General features: G+C 42.3%; 1 protein-coding gene across 1 annotated transcript; it reads left to right on the top strand.

The window, feature by feature from the left end:
- Positions 1-652: 652 nt before the first annotated feature.
- CHI3L2 (chitinase 3 like 2) lies at positions 653-16,975 on the top strand. The gene is made up of 10 exons (XM_036767993.1): positions 653-719; positions 6,924-6,953; positions 8,504-8,705; positions 9,672-9,728; positions 10,706-10,856; positions 11,347-11,471; positions 11,779-11,908; positions 14,342-14,530; positions 15,384-15,500; positions 16,811-16,975. Exons 1-10 carry the CDS (start codon positions 653-655, stop codon positions 16,973-16,975), a joined length of 1,233 nt encoding a protein of 410 aa, XP_036623888.1.
- The last annotated feature ends 7,325 nt before the right edge of the window (positions 16,976-24,300 follow it).

Below are 24,300 nucleotides of genomic sequence, written 5' to 3'. Positions count from 1 at the left end.
TCTTACTTGTTATTGTTGACTTTTGCTCATGGTCATAGATGAAAAACTCTACTGAAGTGTGAAGGAGATACTGTGATCTAGAGAAAGAAGCAGTGTGTGTTGTCATGGGAAGAGATGGAAATTTGAAGTCCAAAGATCTGGATTCAAGTTTATGTTTAACCTCCCCTAGGTCTTAGGTTCCTTACTATATAAAATGACTGTAGGGTTCACATATCTAGAGAAGAAGTTCTTAACTTGGTGCCTGAACTTTTTTTAAAATGTATTTTGATACCTGCATTTCCACGTAATTTATTTCCATTGGAATCTTATGAACGTGATTTTATGAATTTATAGAAACATCTATTTGCAAATGCATGTCAGGAAAACCCAGGATCTTGGCTTCAGAGTAAAGCATGTGGGACCAGGGAGGAGGCCAGAGTTGCAAGAGTATGTCAGCCTTATGGGGCTGTCCCTCTAAACCCCTGTGACATGTTTAGAGAAGAAAACTTGTGATGTGTTGAGAGAAAGCATTGTTTAAGTGTCTGCTTGACTTCCAGAAAATTGTGCAAGGTAAATGAAATCAGGGAGTGGCAAGGGGATTGATGGGTGGATTATACAGCCTCCTTCCTGTAAGTCAGGCTTTTAAAATTGGGACATAGAAGGACCCAAGAACATGAAGAAGACAAAGCAAGCTGGTGAACTGGGAATTGCCATCATGGGCCAGAAGTTCCTCTGGTGGGGTGAGTGTGGACCCAACAGACTCATCAGGCAGAAGATTTATGTTGGAGTAGGAATTAGATGGTGGGGAGAGAGGATGCTCTGTGGAGAGATTCAAAAATGAACATAATAGTCTAGAGAGACTAGTGGAATAATTGAGCCAGAAGTTTCATTTCATATCATTTAGTTCAGTTGCTTCCTTTTTATAGATAAGGAAAATTAAGCCTAAGGAGTTGAAATCTCTCCTGCTCTTCTTGGGGATAAAATGGAGGAATGTGGACTAGTCCACGGTCATTAAGTAGATTCAGACCTGGTTCAGAGGCTTAGCTTATGTACTCTGTGTATATGCCTTTGGCCATGTGGTATCAAATATTTTTAAAATCAGAAACTTGGATAAGGGTATAGATGCCATACTTATCAAATTTGCAAATGATACCAAACTGGAAAGGAGAGCTAACACATTAGTTTAGGGAAAAGAGAGTCAGGAATACCAAAAGATTTTGACAGGCTAGAGCATTGAGCCAAATCTAATAATAGGAAATTTAATAGGACTAAATGTGAAATTGTTGGATCATAAAGCTAGATGGGCTTTCTTTAGGGAGTAACCGAGCAACGTCTGGAAAGTTTGTTCAGAGAACTGAGTTTCTTGTCTCTTTCTACAAAAGAGACAGCAGTGGTGGTCTGAGTCCCTGTGGATAATGACCAGTGGCTTGGCCTCCTTAGTGAGCTACCAAGAAAAGTTGTGGTCCACTTTGGTTGGGGGCCACAAGATACAGGCTGTGCATAGAGATTGAGAATGAGAAATAGGACAAGGGAAGCACAGAAAGTCTATAGGTCTCGGTTTCCTTATCTTTAAAATGAGAGAATTGAAGCAGATAAACACAAAGGTCTCATCCAGCTTTAGCATTCTGTGAATCTGTCTTGAGACAAAAGGAACAAAGATGCCCTGCTTTGAATCTCTGCACTCCTCTCTTCTATCTCCATTGATAGTAGGGACTGGAGATACTGTGGAATTTCCTTAATTTATTAACGCTGGATGAAGCATACTTAACCCTAGCAGTGGGCAGGATCCTGAATATGAATTTACTTTGTATACCTTTCCTCTTCAAACCACCAAGTCCATTCATTCAGTTGATGATTCTTGGGCATCTTCTGTGTGCTGAGTGCAAGGCAAAGGACTTTAAGGTTATTTGTAATTTCTAACTATGTGCTTGGGGGATGATGTCATCAAAATTCCTGTGGGGTGGGGAAAGGGAAGGTAACTATTCACACCCCAATTATGAGAAATCACAAGTTCTTCCTCCTCTTTCTTTTCTACACTAGTGTATTCTTTTTACCCTACCTTCTTTTTTTCTTCTTAAAACCAGCAAAGCAAAACCAATCTACTCCAGGTCCTCTTTTTTTTCTTATTTAACTCACTCAGTAACCTTTGAAGACGTAAAGGTTTTGAAGAAACATTTGTTTCTTTTCTCCCTATTAGGAAGGAAGGAAACAAGCATTTATTGAGTATCTGCTGTGTACCAGGAACTGTGCTAAGCACTTTACAAATATTGTCTTATTTGATCCTCACGACAACCCTGTGAATCAAGTGCTATTATCATTCTCATTTTATAGTTGAGGAAAATGGGGCAAACAGTGATTAAGTGACTTACCCAGAGTCACACAGAGGCTAGATTATGTTAGGCTGTAAAATGTTAGCCCTTCCAATTGTCGAAATAAATCTGTTTTTCTAGGTTTTTCTTGACTCATGATTACGTGTCAAAGTTTCTGCTTTTCTCTGATCTTTTCATTAAGAATGTTAGAAATTTCTGTATTTCAATGCAGGTCTATTGTTCCCCTGTAGGATTGTAGTCAGTGTGATGGGTAACCTATTTTAGATTTTAAGCCTGTATTTTTTGCCTTTGGAAATACTGTATTCCAAGATCTCTGCCAGGTCTTATAGAATCCTGACTATGATCCTCTGGTACTTAAATATCTCCTTTCTGGATGCTTGCAATATTTTTTCCTTTTCATGGAAACTCTGGATTTTGGAGTGGCATTTCTGGGACTTTAAATTTGGAGATTTCTTTCAGGAGATATTCAGTGGATTCTTTCAATCTTCACTTTGCTCTCATTACTAATTTCTTCAAATATAGTATCCATTTAAAAAAAAATCATGGCTCTCACTAAATCCAATGATTCTTAAATTCAGTCTGCTACTGTTAAGTCAGTTGGTTGTAATATTAGATATCTTAAATTTTCTTCTGTTTATCCAGACTTTTATTTTGTTCTGATATTTCTTTATATCCCAGAGAGTCACTGATCTCTGTTTAGTCTTTTCTAATTTTCAAAAAGTCCATTATGTAAATAAAGTTTATTACTTTTTCTTCTAAGCTACTTATTTTCTTTCAAATTCTTTCTTCCAAAACTCTTATTTTTTTTTTTTTAAGTTTTACCTCATTTCTTGTGGCTGGAAATGAGTCCACTCTCCAGCGGCTGCTATATATTTTTTTTTTGGCGGGAGGGGCGGAGCGCCGATGTTAAGACCACTGTGTGCCTCTGTGTTTTCAGTTTAAAATGTAGTACTGAACTTTCTTCTTTTTAAACCTTCTTTTTAATATACAGGTCTACAAAGGGTCCCTCAGAACCTCCATTTTAAGGAAAGCACCCACACTAACCACGTCTTCATCGTTCTACAGGTTCCACTCTCGACTCTCCGAACTTTCTCCTGCCTCCCAGCAACCTCAGCCCCTACACCCCCCACACCCCGCCCCCCACACTCTCCTCACTCTCATCTGTGGATGTACTTCTCCCTCTCCTCCCCCTTTTCAGCTTCCTTTCAGGTGTCATCTTCCCCAATTAGAATGTAAACTTCTTGAAGGGAGGGATTCTCTTTCTTTTGTGCTTGTACTTTTATTCCCAGTATGTGGCATGTAGTAAGTAAGCACTTAATGCTTGTTGACTTATCTATAGGAACACACTCTTTGTGTAACACTCCGTTTTCAGCTACACGATGATTTATATTGATTCTGTTCCATTTTCCTTTCTTTCCCAGTGCCTGGACACTCTGCTTTCTGCTTATGGCTGTTTTGCTTATGTCAGCAATGTATAATTGCTTATGTCAATATGCTTATGTCAGCAGACTGAGTTATGGGATTTGGAGGGCACCTCTTACTCTCTCCCCAACATTTTTTGTTTGTTTGTTTTCATTCATCATCTTTCTTCACAGCAGCTAGATTACATTATTCAAATTACCCTGACCTGGGCTGCTTTATTTATTTATTTATTTATTCATTTATTCATTCATTCATTTATTTTTTATTTATTTATTTAAAAGATCTCCAAAAAGAGAACACGGGGTGGACTTAGGTAGGGATTAAAGTGCCCTCTGTAAAGAAATACAAAATAGTTTTTCCAGTCCCTTTTATATTTATAATGTGGTAGAGTAGAAAAAGCTTTGAAGTGGAAGTCCAGAGACTACTAACTGAACTGGGATCTGAACCCAGGCCCTCTGCCTCTAAATAAAGCCTGTTTTTCCACTCTGCCACCAGGGAGTGGTTTTACCATTTCCTTTTCCAGATCATTATACAGATGAAGAAACTGAGGCCAGATTGAACTCAGGAAGCTGAGTCTTCCTGACTCCAGGCCTGGCACCCACTTTTACCCGGCTGCTCTTGGAGGCAGTATAGGGATGAGGTAAGCTAGGTTCTCCTGGAATACCTGAGAATAGTGCTATGAATAGCAGGGAGGAGGCATGTGGCACATTAACTCTTTAGCCATCAGTGCTTCTAATTCTAATTCCAGTGGTCTCTTGGACTACAATAGTGATCCAGATGTAGATAGTCATTTGGCTCTATACAGTTCAATGTTTTAAATCAGAGTCGTGAATATTGTAAACTAATTATTCGAAATTTTTTTTGAGGGGAGAAGGCAGGGCAGTTGGGGTTAAGTGACTTGCCCAAGGTCACACAGCTAGTAAGTGTGTCAAGTGTCTGAGACTGAATTTGAACTCAGGTCCTCCTCACTCCAGGGCCTGTGCTCTCCTCACTGTGCCACCTAGCCGCCCCTATTCTAAATCTTTATTGATAAAACTGCTACTATGCATGATCCTATTTATCTATAATACATTTTTAATAAAATTGTTTATTTAGACAGAGGTCCTGCAGAAATTAGTTGCCTACCCTACCCACCCATACCTTAGGCGTGGTCCTGCCTTACTCAGCAACTTCACCAATTCCTATAGGACTTTTTGTAACTTTCAGAAGGCAGAACTAGGAGTAATGAGTAGAAGTTGAATATTGGTCAATTTATGCTTATTAGGAGAAAAAACCCACAAAAACAAAAACATCCTAAAAATCAGAGCTCTCCAAAGGTGCCTTCGTGGGTGCCCCCCCCCCCGCCCCCCTCCTTGCACTGGAAATCTTGCAGCAGCAGCCCCAGTAGTAGTAGCAGCAGCAGCAGTGGTAGTAGTAGCAGCAGTAGTGCTAGCAGTAGCAGCAGCAGCGGCAGCAAGAGCAGCGGTGTTGGTTTTTCATGATAAAGTAATGTGTGAGTTGCTCACATACAATTGGCATGCTGTGGTGTGTTGTGAGTGTCCTTGTTTTTCACAACAAAGTGTTAGCATGTAACTGGTGCATCGCTAGCGTGTAATCGGTTTGTTGTTTAGCTTGTTGGGTTTTTTTCATGATAAAGTGTTAGCATTAGGACCTGAAATATAGGGGCCTAAAGTGACAGGGAACCCACATTCTCATTCACAGCTAAGGGGAGTGAGTAAAGGAAATGAGAAGTCAGCTTGGCAGAGGCGGTGCTGCCAGTCCTTAACTTCCACTCTCTCTCCCCTTGCAGTTTGTAATTACATAGCTATCCTCATGCCCACAGAGGGGCCTAGTACCTCTATGGCCTCTAAAGCATCCAACCCAGGCTCATTAGCGAAGTAGGAGCTAGGGAGGCAGCCATTTGGGGAACGACCTTTCCCTTTCTCCTTGTATCTCCTTGAGCTATTACTATGCCATCCTTCTTTTCCCTCTTACTTAAAATTTCTTGGGGAAATAGTCTGCACCAGCTAACTTCTACTTCATTCAATCATGTGTCCAATAAACCCCGACTCCTGGATCCTTATAATGTAATTTACATTGCCACTACTTTACTGAAATCAGTCTTTCAAAAATCCCCAGTGATTTTCTAATCATCAAACCTAGTGGGTTTTGTTTTCTTTGATTTAATTCTGGCTTTAGCCGTTTTTTGTAGCCATTGACCATTCTCTTCTTCTAGACATTGTCTTCTCCCTGACTTTAGAAATGCCACTCTCCTAACTGACCTCCTATCTCTCTAGCCTCTCCTCTATGTCCTTTGCCAATTCTTTGGCCTCTTTTTTCAACTCCTTAACATGTGATGTATGTTCTTTTGAGATCTGTCTCTGCCTTCTTCAACTGTTCTCTCTACTCTCCACTTTGATAACATCACCCTTTCAGACAAGTTCAGAGACCATATCTACCCTGATATGTAGCAGGCATTTAATAAATGTGGGGTTTTTGCGTTTTACATAAAATACTCAGGCTAATGCAGGAGTAGAAGCCAGACCTTTCTCCATGAGTGGGAAGGTTCCCATGGCCAGCTCCCTGAGCATGGGAATTATCCTTTCCCAGGATGATTAGGTGTTAGTCAGACTGGAAGAGATGAATAGCATCCATTGTCCAAACAATAAATGGTACTGGTTCCCTCTTCCCACTATTCTCCCAGGTACAGAGTTCAAGGAAGGAGCTTGATTCCCCAGTAATTAGAAAGAAAAAAACTGTTCCTTCTCTCTTCCTGGCCTGCTTCCATTTCCTCATATGCCAATGGATATTTTAGGCTAGACAATTTCTTCCCCACCTCCACAAGCAATCTGAACTCATTTGCAGAAGATCAGACTCTGCAATAGACATTATGAGGTACTTAGACTTCTGCTGCTCTATCAGCCCTCAGGAAATATGAAGCAAATAGAGATGATGTCATAGTCTAGCCCCAGGGAGGAGATGCTCCATTTGCCCCTAAATGAGAACACCATCCTTGGTTAGGACTTAATGAGTGATTCCAAGGTTGCAGTGGCCCAGGGTGCTCTTTTCTGGAGTCAGAAAGTCCTCAGAGGAGCTGAGAATGACTGGAACTGAGTATATTGGGAGGTCTTGTCCTAGTGGTGGGTCATACCATGGATGGATAGTTCATCTCTGGACTTATAAACATCTCCTTTTTGGTCTTTCCTTCTGCAGGTTTCGTGACTTTGATGCTACTTCAAGGTGGTAAGTAGTGATTCTGTTACATATCTTGCTCTGGCTTTCTGGGTCTGGCATAATGGGTAGAGAGATGAACTTGGTGTGAGGAAGACCAAAGTTCAAATTCTGCTATTTGTGCTTTTCATTTAAGTTCTCCTAGCCTCAGTTTCTTCAACTATACCATAAGGATTATGATAACACCTACCTTATTGAGTTGCTGAAAAGATAAAATAAGATAACATACGTAAACCACTTTGCAAACCACAAAGCAGTATATAAATACTAGTTATGATGATGATGATGGTGACAATGATGATGATGGTGGCAATGATGATGTTGGTGATGATGATGGTGGTAATGATGATGATGATGGTGATAGTGGTAGTGGTGGTGATGATGGTGATGATGATGGTGGTAATGATGGTAGTGATGGTGGTGGTGATGATGATGATGATGGTGGTGGTGGTGATGATAACATTGATGATGATGGTGATGGTGAAAATGATGGTTGTGGTGATGATGATGATGGTGGTGATGAACCTTTTTGTGCCTCTTCCCCTTGGCCTCTCTGTACTTCTCTCTTTCTTTCTATATGTCTCCACTCCTGTGCTTCTCTCTCTCTCTCTCTCTCTTTCTCTCTCTGTATTTCTTCATCAATGTCTGTCTCTGTATTGGCTGTCACCCCTATTCATCCAGCAAACATTCTTGGAGTATTTATAATGAATTCTAGCTGTATCTGTGTTTCTTTGTGTTGGTGAGCTTCTCTGTCTCTAGCTCTGCCACTATCTTGAGAAAGGAAGTCAGATGTGTCAGAGCTAAGACTCAAACCCAGTTCTTCCTGGCTTTGAAGCTTGTTCTCTAGACAGTATGGAACACTAATTCTCAACACCATGATATAAGTAGTCAAAAATTTAAAGGTATCTTAGGCTGAATGAATAAGAGCATGGTGTCCAGGACCAAGGTTGTTATAATCCTGTCTTCTCAACTCAGGCCAAAACTAGAGTACTGTGCTCCCTTCCTTACTGGGCAAAGGAAAAAACTTAGACAAGATAGAGCCTCTTCAGACTAGGGTGACTAGGATGGAGAGCATGGGAGGGACTAGAAACCACGCCAAAAAGAGGAATGGTTGAAATAACAGGGGATGTTTAGCCTAGAAAAGTGAAGGCAATGGGGATGTGACAGTTGTTTTCAAGTACTTAAAGGTCTGGCCATTAGAAGAAGTATTCCACCTGTTCTGCTTGGTACCAAAGAGCAGAACTAAGAAAAATGGGGTAGGAGGGAGGAGTGACTAGGCTTGATGTGAGCAAACGTTTCCTAGTAATAGGAGCCGTCTGGGAGTGAACTGAGCTGCCTCAGGAGGTAATGAGTTCCTCATTCTATTGAAGCTCTCCAAGTAGAGACAGATTCATCACTTGTCTGGAATGTGGTAGAGGAGGATCCTATTAAGATGTGGGTTGGACTGAATGATCTCTGAGGTTCCTTCAACTTGGAGACTTTGTCATTTGTCTAAGAAAGACTCTAGCAGTTGATCAGGTCCTACAATTGGTGCCATGAACTCTCTCCTTTCCCCTTTACAGGCTCTGCCTACAAATTAATTTGCTACTTCACCAACTGGTCCCAGTACCGACCTGGGCTGGGATATTTTGTTCCTGAAACCATCGACCCACATCTATGTACCCATCTTATCTATTCTTTTGCCAATATCAACAACAACAAGATCACCCCTAACGAGTGGAATGATGTCACCCAATATCACTCCTTCAATGATCTCAAGAAAAGGCCAGTGGGATAAGGATGAGCATGAATGGGGTGTGGGGTGGGTATCTAAAGCCATTGGATCAGGAATACCCATCTTGGGTTGGTCTAGATCCTTGTTTGCTCATCTAAAGCAGGATGGGAGGAAAATGGGAGAGCCTTGATAGTAGGATCCCCCTTTCATGCAGGGGCGGGGGTGGGGAGTGGGGAGTAGAGCAGAAAAGATGAGGATGACTTCTCTCTCTTATTCCTCTTGAGTGGCCTGGTTTGGGCAAAATTGTGTAGTAAGTGGTCATCTCCATCATCTACTATTTTCCTTTACCTCTCTTCCCAAGTCCTGTGCTTAGTGTCCTTATACTGACCCTGGCTGCTCAAAATACACACACACACACACACACACACACACACACACACACACACACACCCAACTCTGATTCTAGCCAGGACTGCCCTCTCCCATTCAGCACCTCATGTGCCTTTTCCCACCTCTTCTCCATCAAAATCTACTTGTCCTTCGTTCTAGTCCATCAAAACCACATTTGGGTGTCTAATGCCCGCTATATGACAGAGGATGATGAGGAGTTAATGCTTCTTCTCCTAAGTCATTATGAGAAGTTATTAAAAAGATTACTGAAAAGACACAGGCAGCCCTAAAGAAATTTGTGTCTCATTTGGTTGCTGTGACCATGACAGTTTGGGCTGTTAACAAACTAGCCCCAGCTCAGTACATCTGGCAGATACCATCTTAGCAAGGAGTAACTTTCAATTATGGAACTAAGCAAAGAGTTATTTGGTTGTTCAAAATGCAGAAAGAGCCAATGGATCCTCCAAGAGTCAATATTAATTAGAAAAATTGCATCTTAATGAGGATTTTCTAGAAACATAATGTCTAAATTCAAAGAAGTGTTTCTAAGTATGGCGATGTGGGGTACCATAACAAGATGGTAATGAAGTCCTCAGTGAATCAAGCTCAATTTCCTTCCATTGCAGAAATCCCAACCTGAAAACTCTGCTGTCCATTGGAGGTTCCGTATTTGGTTCCAAAGGGTAAGCACATAGCTTCTATTATTTATTTCAAGTGGTCAATAAATGTTTATTAAGCCAGTACTATATGCCAAGTATTGTGCTAATCGCTGGGGGTACAAAGAAAAAGTAAAAATAGTGCCTGCCCTCAGGGAGATTATATTCTAGTGAATTTTATATATATATATATATATATATATATATTCTCCTGGGGAGGGGTAGATGTGCTCTCGGTCAATCCAATTCTGTATCCTCAGGGTTTTCTGAACAGTAGTTGACATTTATATTATAAATTTTAAGGTTTATAAAGCATTTTACATACATTGTTTCATAACAACCATATGCGGAAAATATTACAAAAATTGTCTGCATTTTACAGATGAGGAAACTGAGGCTGGGGGAGGTTAAGTGAGAACTATGGTTCCCCAGTTAGGATGTGTCAGAGGGGAGATTTGAATCCAGGTCTTCTTATCAAAGGGTGGAGGAGGTTGCAAGTCAAAGGATAAATGAGTGAATTAAAAGCACTTATTAAACATTTACTGTGTGCCAAGAACTGTGCTAAGATGTCAATAAAAAGTTAAATTGTCCCTGCCCTCAAGGAACTTACATTCTAATCAGTGGAGATTGCACACAGAGGGGAGTGGTGTTCAGGGAAACCTGTTTTGATTTAGACTCTAGGAAATCATAGGGATACAATAGTCAGTCCCTTGACATGCCTTTTACAGAGGCAATGTTGGTATTGAGTTGATTATAGTTCTTGGAGAAGATGTGGGAGAGGAGCGAGGCACAGAAAATTGTTGGAGTGAAGATGGTGATCCATGAGCCCATGGAGCTCAGGCCTACGGGGTTTGTGCTCTGCTGAGCCATGGTTTCTGGAGGTCCTCTTTAGACAGTAGAAATGAGACTGCAGTTGGGAATGAACTTCCTTGGGCTCTGGGGTAACATGTTATGCTGGCCTCTTACCAGTTCTTTCCAAAAGATAGCAGACTTGTTTCTACCAGGTTCCATCCCATGGTGGATTCTTCTGAATCACGATCAACATTTATCAACTCTGTGATCCCATTCCTGAGGCACAATGACTTCAATGGGCTGGACATAGACTGGATCTTCCCTGAGCTGAATGAAAAGCCTTTTTTTGCTTCTCTGATTCACGTATGGCCAAGTCCCATGGAGTAGTTGGTCCATTCCCCATATTGGGTGTAGAGTCTCATGCTGGGTATTACAAAAAGGAGGAGCCTTGATCCTCAGCTGCTGGCATCTCTAAGGTCTATTGGGGAAAACCCAGGCCTCTCCCTCTTAGTATGACAGAGCAGATCAGATCTTCTCTTTGGCCAGCTCCCAGAACAATAGGGGTATAGTCTAAGTCCTTGAGGGCTAAGGAGAGGTTGTTATGAATCATGTGGGGCATAAGAAGCTTGGGGCAGACTCTGTTCTGATTCTTGAGGGGCCTCAGGAGGACAAGGATGGGTGGCCCACATGGGTGGCATCTGGGCTTCTGTCCTTTCCTAATCAAAAGATTCCTGGATTTCTAAGGCTTTCTCAGGAAAGGAGAATAATTGCTTTGTGGTATTTCCAAAGCCCCAGGCTAGAGTCTTGTTCTCAAATTCTAACACTTAGGCATCTCTCTTCTTATGTCCCATAGGAGCTAGCTATTGCTTTTCAGGAAGAGGCCAAAAAGTCTGGGAAGGAGAAGCTTCTCTTGTCTGTGGCGGTGGCCTCAGGAAGGCAGAAGATCGATAACAGCTATGAGATTAAGGATTTAGCAAGGTGAGCATAACTGGAGTCAACTGATCTACTCCTCTGCCTTTAATCCAGTTTGGACAAATGATCTGCTGGCTGTGGGATTTGAGGAAGAGGAGGATACTTCTTGTTTTTAAAGGTTTTTCTAGAAGGCCTTCTTTAATCACCTGTCCAGACCCTGAACTCGTCACACTCAGGAAGTTTTTCCTTCTATCAAGCCTTAATCCTTCATGCTATACCTTAAGCTTAATATTCATGATCGCTTATAGCTTCTTATGGATTTTCAGGAAAAAAAAGAGCTTTTTTCACTTCCTTTGCCCTCTGGATTCTCTAGTGATGTGGATTTCGTCAACCTCCTGTCCTTTGACTTCCATGGATCTTGGGATAATCCCTTGGTTACTGGCCACAACAGCCCTCTGAGGAAAGGGAAGCAGGACCAGAGGAGCAGCGCTTACTATAATGTGGTAGGACTGAAGAGCTGAGATGGATGGCCAAAGGAGAGGGGCTTTTTTTAAAGCACAGTCCTAATTAATCTCTATACAATATGCATTGTGAGCTCTAGTACAGTGATATGATTCATAAATATATCATTTAAATATGATATATAAAAGTTCATAATCTTCCTCTTAATTTCCCCTTCAAGTGAGAAATAGGATTTATAAATATATCATTTATATATGGAGCAGTTAGGTGGCACCATAGTGAATAAAGTGCTGGGCCTGGAGTCAGGAAGACTCATCTTCCTGAGTTCAAATCTGTCCTCAGACACTTACTAGCTATGTGACCCTGGGCAAGTCACTTAACCCTGCTTGCCTTGGTTTCCTTATCTATCAAATGAGCTGGAGAAAGAAATGGCAAACCCTTCTAGTATCTTTGCCAAGAAAATCCCAAATGGGGTCACAAGGAATTGGACATGACAGAGCATTCATATATAATATATAAAAGTTCACAGTCCTCATGTTTTACTCTTCAAGTGAGAAATATTATTTATAAATATACCATTTGTATATCAGATATAGATATACACACATACATATATGTTTATATATGTGTGTATGTATATATACATATTATGTATGCATACATACACACATATATACATACATATTATATATATGTATATCTACATACACACACACATATATGCTTTGAATAGGGAACCAATAAAACTGCAACTGTAGAGACATAGAAGATGCTGGCCAGTCAAGACTCATGAGCTCCTTATCTCAGAAAAGAAGGAAACAAACATATATTAAATGTCTAACATGTGCTAACATGTACTTTAAAAATATCATCTTACTTGGTCCTTACAACCACCCTGGAATGTAGGTGCTGTTATTATCCCCACGAGGCAGATGGTCACACAGCTAGGCCAGACAGGATTTGGACTCAGGTCTTCCTGACTCCGGGCCCACCGTTCCATTCACTACACCACCTAACTGCCTCTTCACAATGGGGCCTATGGCAAAACTAGCCATCATCTTCACCAAATGGCAAAGTATGTGCTGGCTCGTTCTTCATCTCCCAGTTTGAACATCCCATCCTGACCCATCTCTACTAAGTAACAATCATGCCTAACCCCAGTCCATCCTGAACCCCACCCCTACTAAATGAGCATCTTTTACATCATCATGTTGACAAAAGAAGTGGGCATCTTTTATCTGATTTGATCCAAATGATAACCCTTTAACATAGGCAGAAGAGGGATATCTACACTTGACAGTGAGGAGATCGATTTATCCAAGGTAGACGTATAGACATATAAAGGTCTGGGAGAGGTGGTGCAGACAAAGGCTGGGAAAAACCCCATGACTTTTAACCTTAACCTCACCCCACCTTAACGTTGCTCTTTTCAGAATATGCAATTTTTATTTTCCTGGAAATTTATTTTGGGGGAGGGCGAATGTTTGTTTTTTTTTCTGAAAAATTTTCCAGGCCTTCACATCTTTCTTCATTTGGCTTGTCAGCTTGAGAAACGGTGCCATGATTGATTTATGTCTTCCTTGCTCCCACTATGTTTCTGTCTGGTCTCAGTTTGATGCAGTACAAGGCGCACTGGATTTGTAATTGTGGGATCCGGGTTTAGAACTTGGCTCTGGTTTTTTACTCAGGCCACTTGGGCTCACCGTGTGTTCATTTACATCTGAAAAAAATCACCAAAGTAGGTAACGCCCAAGGGCCTTTCCCAGTTCTGAGTCTTATGATTCAGAGTGTTTTCCACTGTAGGGGACTCTCCGCATCAGGTACCTACCCTCCCACTTCTCTGATCAGTTCCCATAATTCATTCAACCAGAATTTGACGAGCACTCACCGTGTGTGAGGAGCTGGGAATAAGGAGAACAGATCCCATCTCACAATTTCTTTCTGGCCTCCATTGTAGCCCAAAGAGGAAAAAAAGTTCCAAAACTAGTCTCTCTTCTATGCTTATCTGTTAAAGTGGGTGACTCTTTTTGGAGATCAGAAAATGACTAGTTCTGTTCCATCCCTATCCCCAAGGCAAATGCCATAAGCAGTCAACACAAAGAAGATAGAATGAAATTGGCAGCCTTGGTGACAAAGACCTACATGTCTGGCTTTCTAATTTCTTCTTACATTTCTTGCCTAGTTTTTTTTTTATGTTTTAAAATTCATTCATTCATTTATTTTAAAAATAATATCCTAGCTTCTTTAGGGCCAGAGAATCATATGTGAAGGACAATGATCAACTTATTGCCAGGGATCAAAGCACTCCCCAAATAAAACTGTGTCTCCATGCCTTAGAAGATGAATTTAGAACAGAAAGAGAGAGATGTGTTGGATCCCAGTGAGTCAGGGGTGGAGGCAGAGACGTACTAGGTCCCTTCATTTCTCTCCACACTCAGGCCTCAGTTCAATCTCAGTTTGCCTTCCCTCCCCAGGAATATGCTGTGAACTACTGGAAGACTCAAGGCATGCCAGGGGAGAAGATAATCATGGGTATCCCTATGTATGGCCGCTCCTTCACCCTCTCCACACCTGCGTCTAACTCAGGTGTGGGGGCCCCTGCCAACGCTGCTGGCACTCCTGGCCAATTCACTGCAGAAGCAGGCTTCTTGGCCTACTATGAGGTACCCAAGAATTTTTACCTGCACTAGACTTTCTGCCACACATTACCGTCACGTGGGATGCCCAGCACAGAGTAGAGAGAGGAAATGAATCTCCAGGAAGCCAGTATACTTGCTCAGAAGGCTCCAAGACTCAGGTCGCTGGTAATCTGTGCTGGTCTGTGGATGGGAATGGGAGGAGGGAGTCCCTTGCTACCTTTCAGTCTTTCCCAGAATGCATGCAGAAAAAGTGGAGATGACTCTGGAAGTCAGTGAATCAATCACTGAATAAACATTGAAAACCTACTATGTGTAAGGCATGGTAGGTGCCACAAGGATGAATAAGGCTTTCTCTGGCCTTATGGCATGGTTGGGAAGACACAACATGACCGATTCTATTCAGACCCAGAGGGCTGAACTATCAGAAATGGGTAGAAGCTGTTGATTCAGATTTCAGTGGCTATAAGGGAAAACTTAACAGTGAGAGCCCATCCAAAAATAGAATGGGTAGTCTTGGAAGGAATCTCCTTTGGTAGCCGACTTCAGGTGGCCACTTGAGAATTCTATAGCCAGGTGTCCTTGCTTAGTTTAGGACAATGTTTCAGAGCAGAGTTCCTTAACCTTTTTTTGTCATGGGCCCTTTGGGAGTCTGGTTAAGCCTCGAGGTTCCTTCTCAAAACAATAATATAAACTTGTAAAACGAAATACATCAGATTGCAAAGGAAACCAATTATCAAAATATTAAAACAAAACAAATCCATAGATTCCCCAGAAATCCGCAGTGATTGTGGATACCAGGCTAAGCATCCCTGCCTTAGAAGACTCCAGGGCTAACTGCTTTCTCCACCCTCTCCCTACCTCTTCTTCATTCTCTTAGGTATGCCAGTTCCTACAAGGTGCCACAGTCAAAAAAATCCCAGAACAACAGGTCCCCTATGCAGTCAAGGGCAATCAGTGGGTTGGCTATGATGATGTGGAGAGTGTGGATATCAAGGTAAGTACCAAGGTGATTGAGACAATGAGAGAGCCCTAGCCAAACTCAGGACACAAAGAAAGGGGGCATAGAAGCCCCCAGGGTGGCTCTAGGATGAAGTTCCAGGGACTTCTTTAGGCTGGAGTCAATAGTGAATCTTAATAAGGCCTCTGAGGACCTGAGGCATAGAAGATTGAAAGGGTAGGGGGAGGGAGAAGAAAGAGAAGAGCAGAGTAAGGGAGCAAGAAAGTAGGAAAGAAAGAATGAAAAAAGGAAAGAAGGAAGGGCAGCAGAAAGGAAGCAAAGGAAGGAAAAAAGATGGAAAGGAGCAAAGAAGCAAGGAAGAAAGAAAGGAAAGAAGGAATGAAGGAAGGAAAGAAGCAAAAAAGGAAGAAAAGAAAAAGGAAAAGGAGGGAAGGAAGGAGGGAGGGAAAGAAGCAAAGAAGGAAGAAAAAAAAAAGGAAGGAAGAAGGGAGGGAAGGAAGGAAGAAAGGAGCAAAACAAGGAAGGAAGCAAGAAAGGAAGGAGAAGAAAGCAGAAAGGAAGCAAAGAAGGAAGCAAGGAAGGAAGGGACAAAAGGAGGGAAAGAAGGAGAGGACAGATGAAACAAAGAGGGAAGGAAAGCAGAAAGGAAGTAAAGAAGTAATGAAGGAAAAGAGGAAAGAAGGGAAGCAAAAAGGAAGGGAAAAGGAAAAGAAGGAAGAAAAAGTGGAAGGAAAGAAGAAAGATAGTAAAAGAGAGAAACAGAGAACAAGAGAGAAGAGTAGTGATGATGGCAGTGAGCAATGAAGTTCTCTCCCTTTTAATCTCAGAGTCTTCTCTGGAGCACTACTAGGACCACCAGTTATTTGCCCCTGTTCTGGGCAGGGGTTGCTGGGAGCATCTCTCTTGTTTCCATTCCCTTCTATTCTACTTTTGCTCCTCACAGTTAGCATCGCCCATCTGGCCATCTCCAAGGCCACCGTAACTGAAGCAATTCCCTTTATGGTCCATGGTCCTAGAGTCCTAAGCACTTTCAAACCCCCTGGGATCCTGATGTCAGCATCTGCTCAATTATTCCATGGAGCATTGTTGTGTAGGGGAGGAAATGGGGGAAAGAAATTAAGGCATCTACCCTGTCCTCCAAGGATGTAGGGTCTGTGGGCTCTCTCAACTGTCCCTTCATACCAGGAAGTCCTTTTCTCTGTCTAATCTAAATGTTTGCTGGTAAATTATTAACCCATTCCCTCATCTGGACCAGAGTCTGCTTTGGAGTCATTCCCAGAGACCTAGGAGGACCACAAGGTACTCTTTTCAGCCTCCCTACCCACATTCCTGTATATTTCCTTCAGGCCCAGTATTTGAAGAACTCAGGATTGGGAGGGGCCATGATTTGGTCCATTGACCTGGATGACTTTACTGGTGAATTCTGCAAAAAGGGTCGATTCCCACTCCTCCAGGCAATCAAGAAGACACTGGACTCTGCCAATAAAGGTATTGGAAGCCAGAAGGAATAGTTGCCCATCAGAGGTAGTTATGGGAAGTGGGAAGGGCTCTGGACTTCAAGTCAGAAGACCTAAATTCAAATTCCAACTTTGTTGAATACTAGCTGTGTAACTTTGGTCAAGTCATGTCTCTCAGTTCATTTACGTAAAAATGAGGGAGTTAGACTCGATACCTTCAAAGATCATTCTGAGTTCTGACATTCTACGATAGTACAAGATTAGAGAAACGATATACAAATACATTTGGGTATTTGCATTGTTGGGCTTCTAGGTGGCGCAATAGTACATAGAGTGCCAAGACCAGAGTTGGGAAGACTCATCTTCATGAGTTCAAATCTAGCCTCAGATACTTCCTAGCTGTATGGCCCTGGGCAAGTCACTTGACTCTGTTTGCCTCAGTTTCTTCATTTGTAAAATGAGCTAGAGAATGAAATGGCAAACTGCTTCAGTATGTTTACCAAGAAAACTCCAAATGGGGTCATGAAGAGTCAGACATGACTGAAAACAACAACATTTGCATTGTTATACAGACATTCATTCCATTACTTCTCATCTCTGTCCCAGGGAAGTTTTTCTAGACGCTCTTGTGATCTCTGATTCTCTGAGGCTTGGCAAATAAATAAACAGACAAAGACAAACAAAACTAAACAAAAACAAAACCAGAGCCCTCTGACAGAAGGACTTGATGAACTATTCCTCAGATTCTAATAGGTCGTGTCCTTGTTTCAAGAGCAGAGGGTCTTGGTTTTGACTATTTTCTTCTCTTTTAATTCACAGGTTGAAGTACAAACCGAACATAGGGACATTCCGCCATCTTAGCAATGCTCACAGATATAGATGCCCTAAGGCTGTGCGTATCCTTGCCTCCCTACCCACTCCACCAGACAGCCTCACTTCATTCTCAAACTGCTGAATAGAATAAAATATAAATGATTCTACCTAAGAAAATTGAGTGCTGCCAATTTACCCTTACAATAGCATTCTGTCTTCACATTCAGACAGTCCCAAATCTGATGGGGCTCAAGTCACTCCACCTCCTAATTTGAGACCAAATTGTACTTTTCTCATTATCCCACCCAACCTTCCACTTTCACCCCTGCTTTCTGAAACCTCGTCCTGCAGGACTAGGAGACATTTGCCAGGTATATCTATCACTGACTACAGAAAGTCTTTTGCTTTCTTCCACCCAAGGCTTAGGGGTGGACTCGAGAAAGAGAGAACTAACATACTAATTTGCTTCCTAAAGGCCACACAGAAACCAGTGATCAGCTCAATGCATCTCAAGAATTCTTTGGGGTCTGTTCCTTGGGCCCTAGACTCTGAACTCTATAGAACTATCCCTCCCTCACACCTGCTTCTGAAGGGAGGGAGGAGGCATTTACCTTGCAAACATCCTGGAGCAGATAAGGAAACTAGAAGGGGGTGTCAGTATTTGACTTAGAGAGGATTCTGACCTGACCCTTTCTTCCAGTCTTACCACCCTGAAGAGGTCCCAGGATCATTGTTCATGGGAATAGGGAGTCTCCCCAAAGGGTGACAAACCTGATTCTTAGAGGCAGTGGTGGTGGTGATAACCAATGATGGGGCAAAGAATGGAAGGGTTACCTGACTTGAAACTCCCCTCCTAGAGTCATACTATATACCAAAGAGTATTTTTAAGGACAAAATAAGAAAGAAAAAGAAGAGAAAAAAGTCTGACCAATAAATACATTGGGAAAAGTCTGGAAAATACGTGTAGACCTTTTACCTCTGTAAAGGGCTGGGGTGGGGTGAGTGTGGTCTCTTATCTCATTCTTCAAGTTATTCTTGTTCTTTATAACTTTCCAACACTCACTTTGTTTGTGTGTGGTTGTTCCTTCCATTTCCATCACTGTAGTCATGTCTGGCTTTTTTTTCCATTTGTATCCCCAGCTCTTGGAACCTAGGAGGTACCTAATAAATGCTTTTTCATTAATTAATTAGTTCAGTCATTCGTTCATGGACAGGAACAAAGCTGATAATATCATGAAGAGCAAAAGTTGGCTACTGTTGTGGCCACTGTTGGCCACTTTAGTGTGGATCTCAGGGTTCAATTAAAATTCACAGAGTTATTAGTTATGAGGCAAGGTGGTAAGCTATAGAAGTACAAACACACACCAAAAAAAAAATAGTTCCTGTCCTCAAGGAGCTTGGTTTTACTAGGGGATACTATAGGAAAACAGATAAGTTAATTCAAGATAAATTGAAGAGAGAGTGCTAACAACTATGGGGAGGAGGAAAGGATTCTTAGAGGAGGAAGCTGTTGAAGCAGTTAATTGTGTAATACTGCATCTAGACATCCTTTAGAGGGAAAAGCCCTTCAGAAGCTTAGATCTGCACCTGGGATCTCTGCCCTATTAAGCATCGACCTAAATCCTTAAAGGTCCTTCACTCTACTCACATTTTCATGAGATTATTTTGAGATTAGAGATTGTTTCACTCTTTGTCTTTGTATACTCAGAGCATTTGTATTTGTGTTCTGGCCCATAGTAGGCACTTAATAAGTGTTAGTTGATTGATGGGTGAAATGAAAAGGTGGTATCCTAAAAAAACAATTGCGAACTCCAAATCAAAAGATACCCAGAGTCATTTGGCATCAGGAAACCATGGAAATTGCAGGTGTGGGAGAAGGAAGTATTGGGACTGAGGGTGCACTGGGCAGTACCAATGGGAATGGCCATAGCCACTGATTCAACAATCACCAAAACTATTCATTCTCTACCATATGCCAGGCATATATAAGATTCAATGAGTTCAATCATTTTCAGTTGCCACTCTTCAAGACCCCATTTGGGGTTTTCTTGACAAAGATACTGGAGTGGTTTGCCATTTCCTTTTCCAGCTCATTTTACAGATGAGGAAACTGAGGCAAACAGGGTAAAGTGACTTGCCCAGGGTCACACAGCTAATAAGCATCCGTGGCTGAATTTGGATTCAGATCTTATGGAGTCCAGGGCTGGCACGCTATCCACTGCACCACTTTGCTGTCCTACCTTGTATAACAAATGCTATTTTTGAAGAAGGGAAAAAAAGAAAACCAAAAAGGAGAAATCAGCAAAACTGATCCATCTATTAAAAAAGTAAAAATACATGCACTATACCATACCCCTGCATTCCCTCTGCAAAGAGGTGGAGTAGAAATATCTTTTCCCATCTCTTCTTCAGAGCTAAGCTCCAAAGCTCTTCATCATTTTGTAACATTCATTTTTGATGGTTTTGTACAGGTGTTCTTCCCTTTACCTTGGTGTAGTCATTGTGCATCCTTTATAGAAGCCAAAAAATGACAAAGCAACCCAGTGAGTAGGGATTGAGCTGGTCGAGAGAGCCTGAGGTGAATGGTATAGAGGGGAAAAGACCTCATGATGGTCAAGGCCCAGGGAATACAGACCGTAAGGGGAGGGGAGTACAATCCACAGAGGGAGTGGAGTGAAGACCATGAGCCCGATCTTCCTTGGGTCACTTCTCTCCTTTCTTCCTCACTCTAAGATACATGGATCTTATCAATGTGATGGCTTATGACCTGAGGGGCTCCTGGGACGGCTTTGCTGGACCCAGTGACCAGGGTGACTACATCTACTTTAATGTGGTAAGGAAAGCTCTGTCATGAGGGCTTGGACATGATATCCACCGTGAGCTTTTGGAGAGAGGAGAGGAGAAGAGGGGAAGGGAGGGGAGGGGAGAGGGAAGGGGAGAGGAGGGGAGGAGAGGTTTCCCCAAGAAGGGAAACCTTTTAGACTTCTATCTGAGGTCAGTCAGAAATGTGATGACTGGACATGAAAGCCAGCTCAGAATTTTAAAACTGGATAATAACAAAAGTGGATAACAAATATACAGACAATGGAGAGTAATTTGTATAATCTATTAAACACCAAAAGAGAAAAGAAATGGCTCCATTTGAGGCCTCAGTTGTACTTTAATTGTTAAGATTAGAGGGAAAACAACAAATTGAGAACATTTGTTTTCCAAAGTCATTCTCCTAATAAGTCTTTCTGTTAAGTACCTCATCCTTACCTCTTCTGGGCTAGGTGCTAAGAAGGCTATAGAGATAAAGAAGAAATGGCTTCTTGCCCTCAGGAAGCTTCCAGTCTACATTTTGAGCTCCTCCACTAGACTGTGAACTTCTCAAGGGCTGCCTTTCTTTGTATTTTTAGCGCTGGCACATAGTAGGCACTTAATAGGTGCCTATTGACTGACTGACTAGTACAAAATTGGAAGGCCAGTGCGGTGGTCCTCTTTACTTAGGAAGCCTGTCCACCTGCTCCAAATAGAAGCTTCTTGCTTCCCTCTTTCCTTTTCTGCCAGACTATCTTGTGTCTATGGGCTGGCCAGGACCTGCGTCCAGAGATAACAGTATTAGCGTGAAGTACAGACAGGATGGATTACCCCCACAAGCTACAGGGCACATACCTATAGCTGTCCCAGCTGGATAGCTTTCTAACTGCTTCCCCTCCTTTGTGCCTGAGGACTATGTCATGAACTACTGGAAGAACAATGGAGCTCCTGCTGAGAAGCTGGTGATTGGGTTTTGTGCTTATGTCCGGACCTTCACCCTCACCAACCCCTCCAACCACGGCCTGGATGCTCCCACCTCTGGCCCTGGTACTGGTGGACCCTACACCCAGGAGGCTGGGACCCTTGCCTACTTTGAGGTAAGGTCCAGAGGGGGCTCAGCGGATCCACAGGGATCTCTACATCTGCTCAGCTTGGAAAACAGAGTATGAGAGGCTCCACTCTGTCTCATAGAGTGCCAAGTTGCTGCTTTGGGTGGATGTGGGGATATGGGCACAGAGAGGGGTGGGGATGGGACTGTTCAATTCAATTTAACAGTTTTAGTAAGTACCAAATTTATTAGGCACCAAAAATGTGTGTACAAGGCACTGATAAGTATGCAAACACAAAAAGACTCAAAGAATCTCTACTCTCAAAGGGTTTACAGTCTCCTGAGGATATAACAATCCCTGTGTTGATAGCAGTACCCACCATTTCCACTTTCCCAAGCACTGTGATACCTGTCCTCCCATATTAGATCCTTCCATGAGCACAAGGCAAATTGTATCATTTACATACATAAAATGAGGCCCAATGAGGTTAACTTGCCTAAGGTCACACAACTCATTAAAGGCATAGTCACGACTAGATCTCAGGTCTGCAGGCTTGAGTTTAGTGAACTTTTTAGAGGTTATTCAGTTTGAAACCAAAGGAGGGGGATTTAGTTGAGACTAAATTTAGTTCAGCTTCCCTTCGATCCGACTAATACCGAAGTAAGTTAGAGGGCAGTGCATTCTCCCAGGAGAGGAAAATGGTAGCCAGGTTTGATGGAAGAAACGGCCAGAGCAGAAGATTGTTCTGGAGTATAGAATGTGTTGCCCCAGAACAGCTGGAAGGGGACTAAGAGGTTGTCAAATACAATCCTAGAATTTCACAGATAAGGAAACTGAGGCCTAGAGAGAAATGACTTGTTCAAGGTCTTCCAACTATAAAGCAATAAAGTCTAGAACCTAGTTCTCCTGACGTCTAGATTTTGTTATTTCCTGTCCTAAGTCTGTGGCTTCCTGAGAGGTGCCACCAAAGTGTGGAATGCCCCTCAAGAGGTTCCCTATGCCTACAAAAGAAACCAATGGATGGGTTATGACAATCCCAAGAGTTTCACTATCAAGGTGGGTCCTGCTTCTTTCCCTTATACAGTTTGATGTAGGGGTAGGGGTCCCACAAATCCATGCCTACAGTAATCATTAGTGGTATCCTACCATCCTTCTGTCTGTGCTACATTCTTCTATCCCTCTCTCACGTGTTTCAAGTCATTTTTTTCTCCCTCTTCTTTCTTTGGTCTTAGTGATTCACTGCTATTGGCTAGCTTTGCTGGCATCCTCAGGATCAAAGGAATTGAGTTATGAGTGACCTGGGGGTGGTTTAATGATGCATAGAGTGGCTGTATATCCCCATGCATTTTCTGTCATCCCAGAGGCCTTCTCTGTCATGTAGTTCTGAATCAGGGGTTCTTAATCTTTTTGTGTCATGGACTCTTTTGATTGGAGTTTGGTGAAGAATCTGGACCCCTTTGCAGAATCATGATTTTAAATACAGAAAATAAAAAACATAGGATGACAAAGGAAGCCCATTCTATTAAAATGAGGATGTTATTTTTCCCATCTTGTTGTACATTTGCCAAGATATCCAAAGAGGCAAGCTCAGCTCCATTTTCCAATCTTTGGGTTACACCCTTCTCACCCCCATTCTCTACTTTCACCCTGTGGTGGACATGCTATATCTCTCACAGCACAATCCCACCAGGAATCCTAGGGCTGGCATGAATCATTCAGAGAGCATTCTCAGCTGGTGTGACATCAGGCCAGAGTTGAGAGAGAAACTGCTACTTTGGATCCAGGACTACCTCCTTTTCCTCCTTGGCAAGACTTTCTCATTAAAAAATCCCCATTAATCCATTTAAAGTTGGACAGCTCCTCACAAATTCTCCTCCCTTGCCTACACACCATCTCCTTCCTTGTATGGAGCCTGGGGGTAAAGGAAGGTATATTCTCTACCTCATAGGATCATAAATTTAGACCTAGAAAGTACCTTAGAGGTCATTGAGTCAAACAAACAAGAAAACTGAGGCTGAGAGAAGTTATGTTACTTGCCCAGGATCACATAACCAGTAAGTGTTCAGGGCAAGATTTGAACTCAGGACTTCCTGACTCTAAATTCAGTATTCTATTGATTAGGGCACCTCACTAGCTCAGTCTGCCTTTCTCTCTCAGCTTCACTCTCTTTTCTCAGCCCCTAGTTCACACCTCTTAAGACAGTAACTCTGAAGGTCCCAGGGCTTTGGCTGTCTGGAAATTCCCACTGACCGTACACTTACATGCTGTTGACTCCCCCAATAGGCAGATTGGTTGCTTAAGAACAATTTTGGAGGAGCCATGGTCTGGGCCATTGACTTAGATGACTTCACCGGCACTTTCTGTGGAGAAGGGAAATACCCACTCATGAACGCCATCAAATCTGCCTTGGGTGGCTCCACTCCCAGTAAGTAGTGATTCCACCATCCAGGGAGCCCCAAAGCAAAAAGGTTGCTGAGGAAGAGTATCAATCTGGAACTCTTCCCACATTGATTCTATTTTAAACACTTTTAAACCTATTTTTTTCTACTTGCCTTAGCATGTCTAACTTGGAACTGGCAAAGGAGATGAGGGAAGTCTTATAAGATCATAATTTACTGAGTGAATGTCCCTTGTGAAAATGTTCTCCCCACAAACGGGTTTCAGTAAAATGGGCCAAGCAGGTAGAGTATTTGAGGGTAGAGGAGAATCATTCCCTTT

Source organism: Trichosurus vulpecula, chromosome 7, assembly GCF_011100635.1.
Source record: "Trichosurus vulpecula isolate mTriVul1 chromosome 7, mTriVul1.pri, whole genome shotgun sequence".
Lineage (NCBI taxonomy): Eukaryota > Metazoa > Chordata > Mammalia > Diprotodontia > Phalangeridae > Trichosurus > Trichosurus vulpecula.
Note: the sequence above shows the minus strand (reverse complement) of the source record. Positions and strands in the feature narration are given on the sequence as shown.

Excerpts from the sequence above, each read along its gene's own strand:
- CHI3L2 (XM_036767993.1), top strand. The coding sequence starts at position 653 with ATGAAGAAGACAAAGCAAGCTGGTGAACTGGGAATTGCCATCATGGGC. Across the intron at positions 6,954-8,503 it reads TTTGATGCTACTTCAAGGTG|GCTCTGCCTACAAATTAATT; the intron begins GTAAGTAGTGAT and ends TCCCCTTTACAG. Across the intron at positions 10,857-11,346 it reads TTTTTGCTTCTCTGATTCAC|GAGCTAGCTATTGCTTTTCA; the intron begins GTATGGCCAAGT and ends TATGTCCCATAG.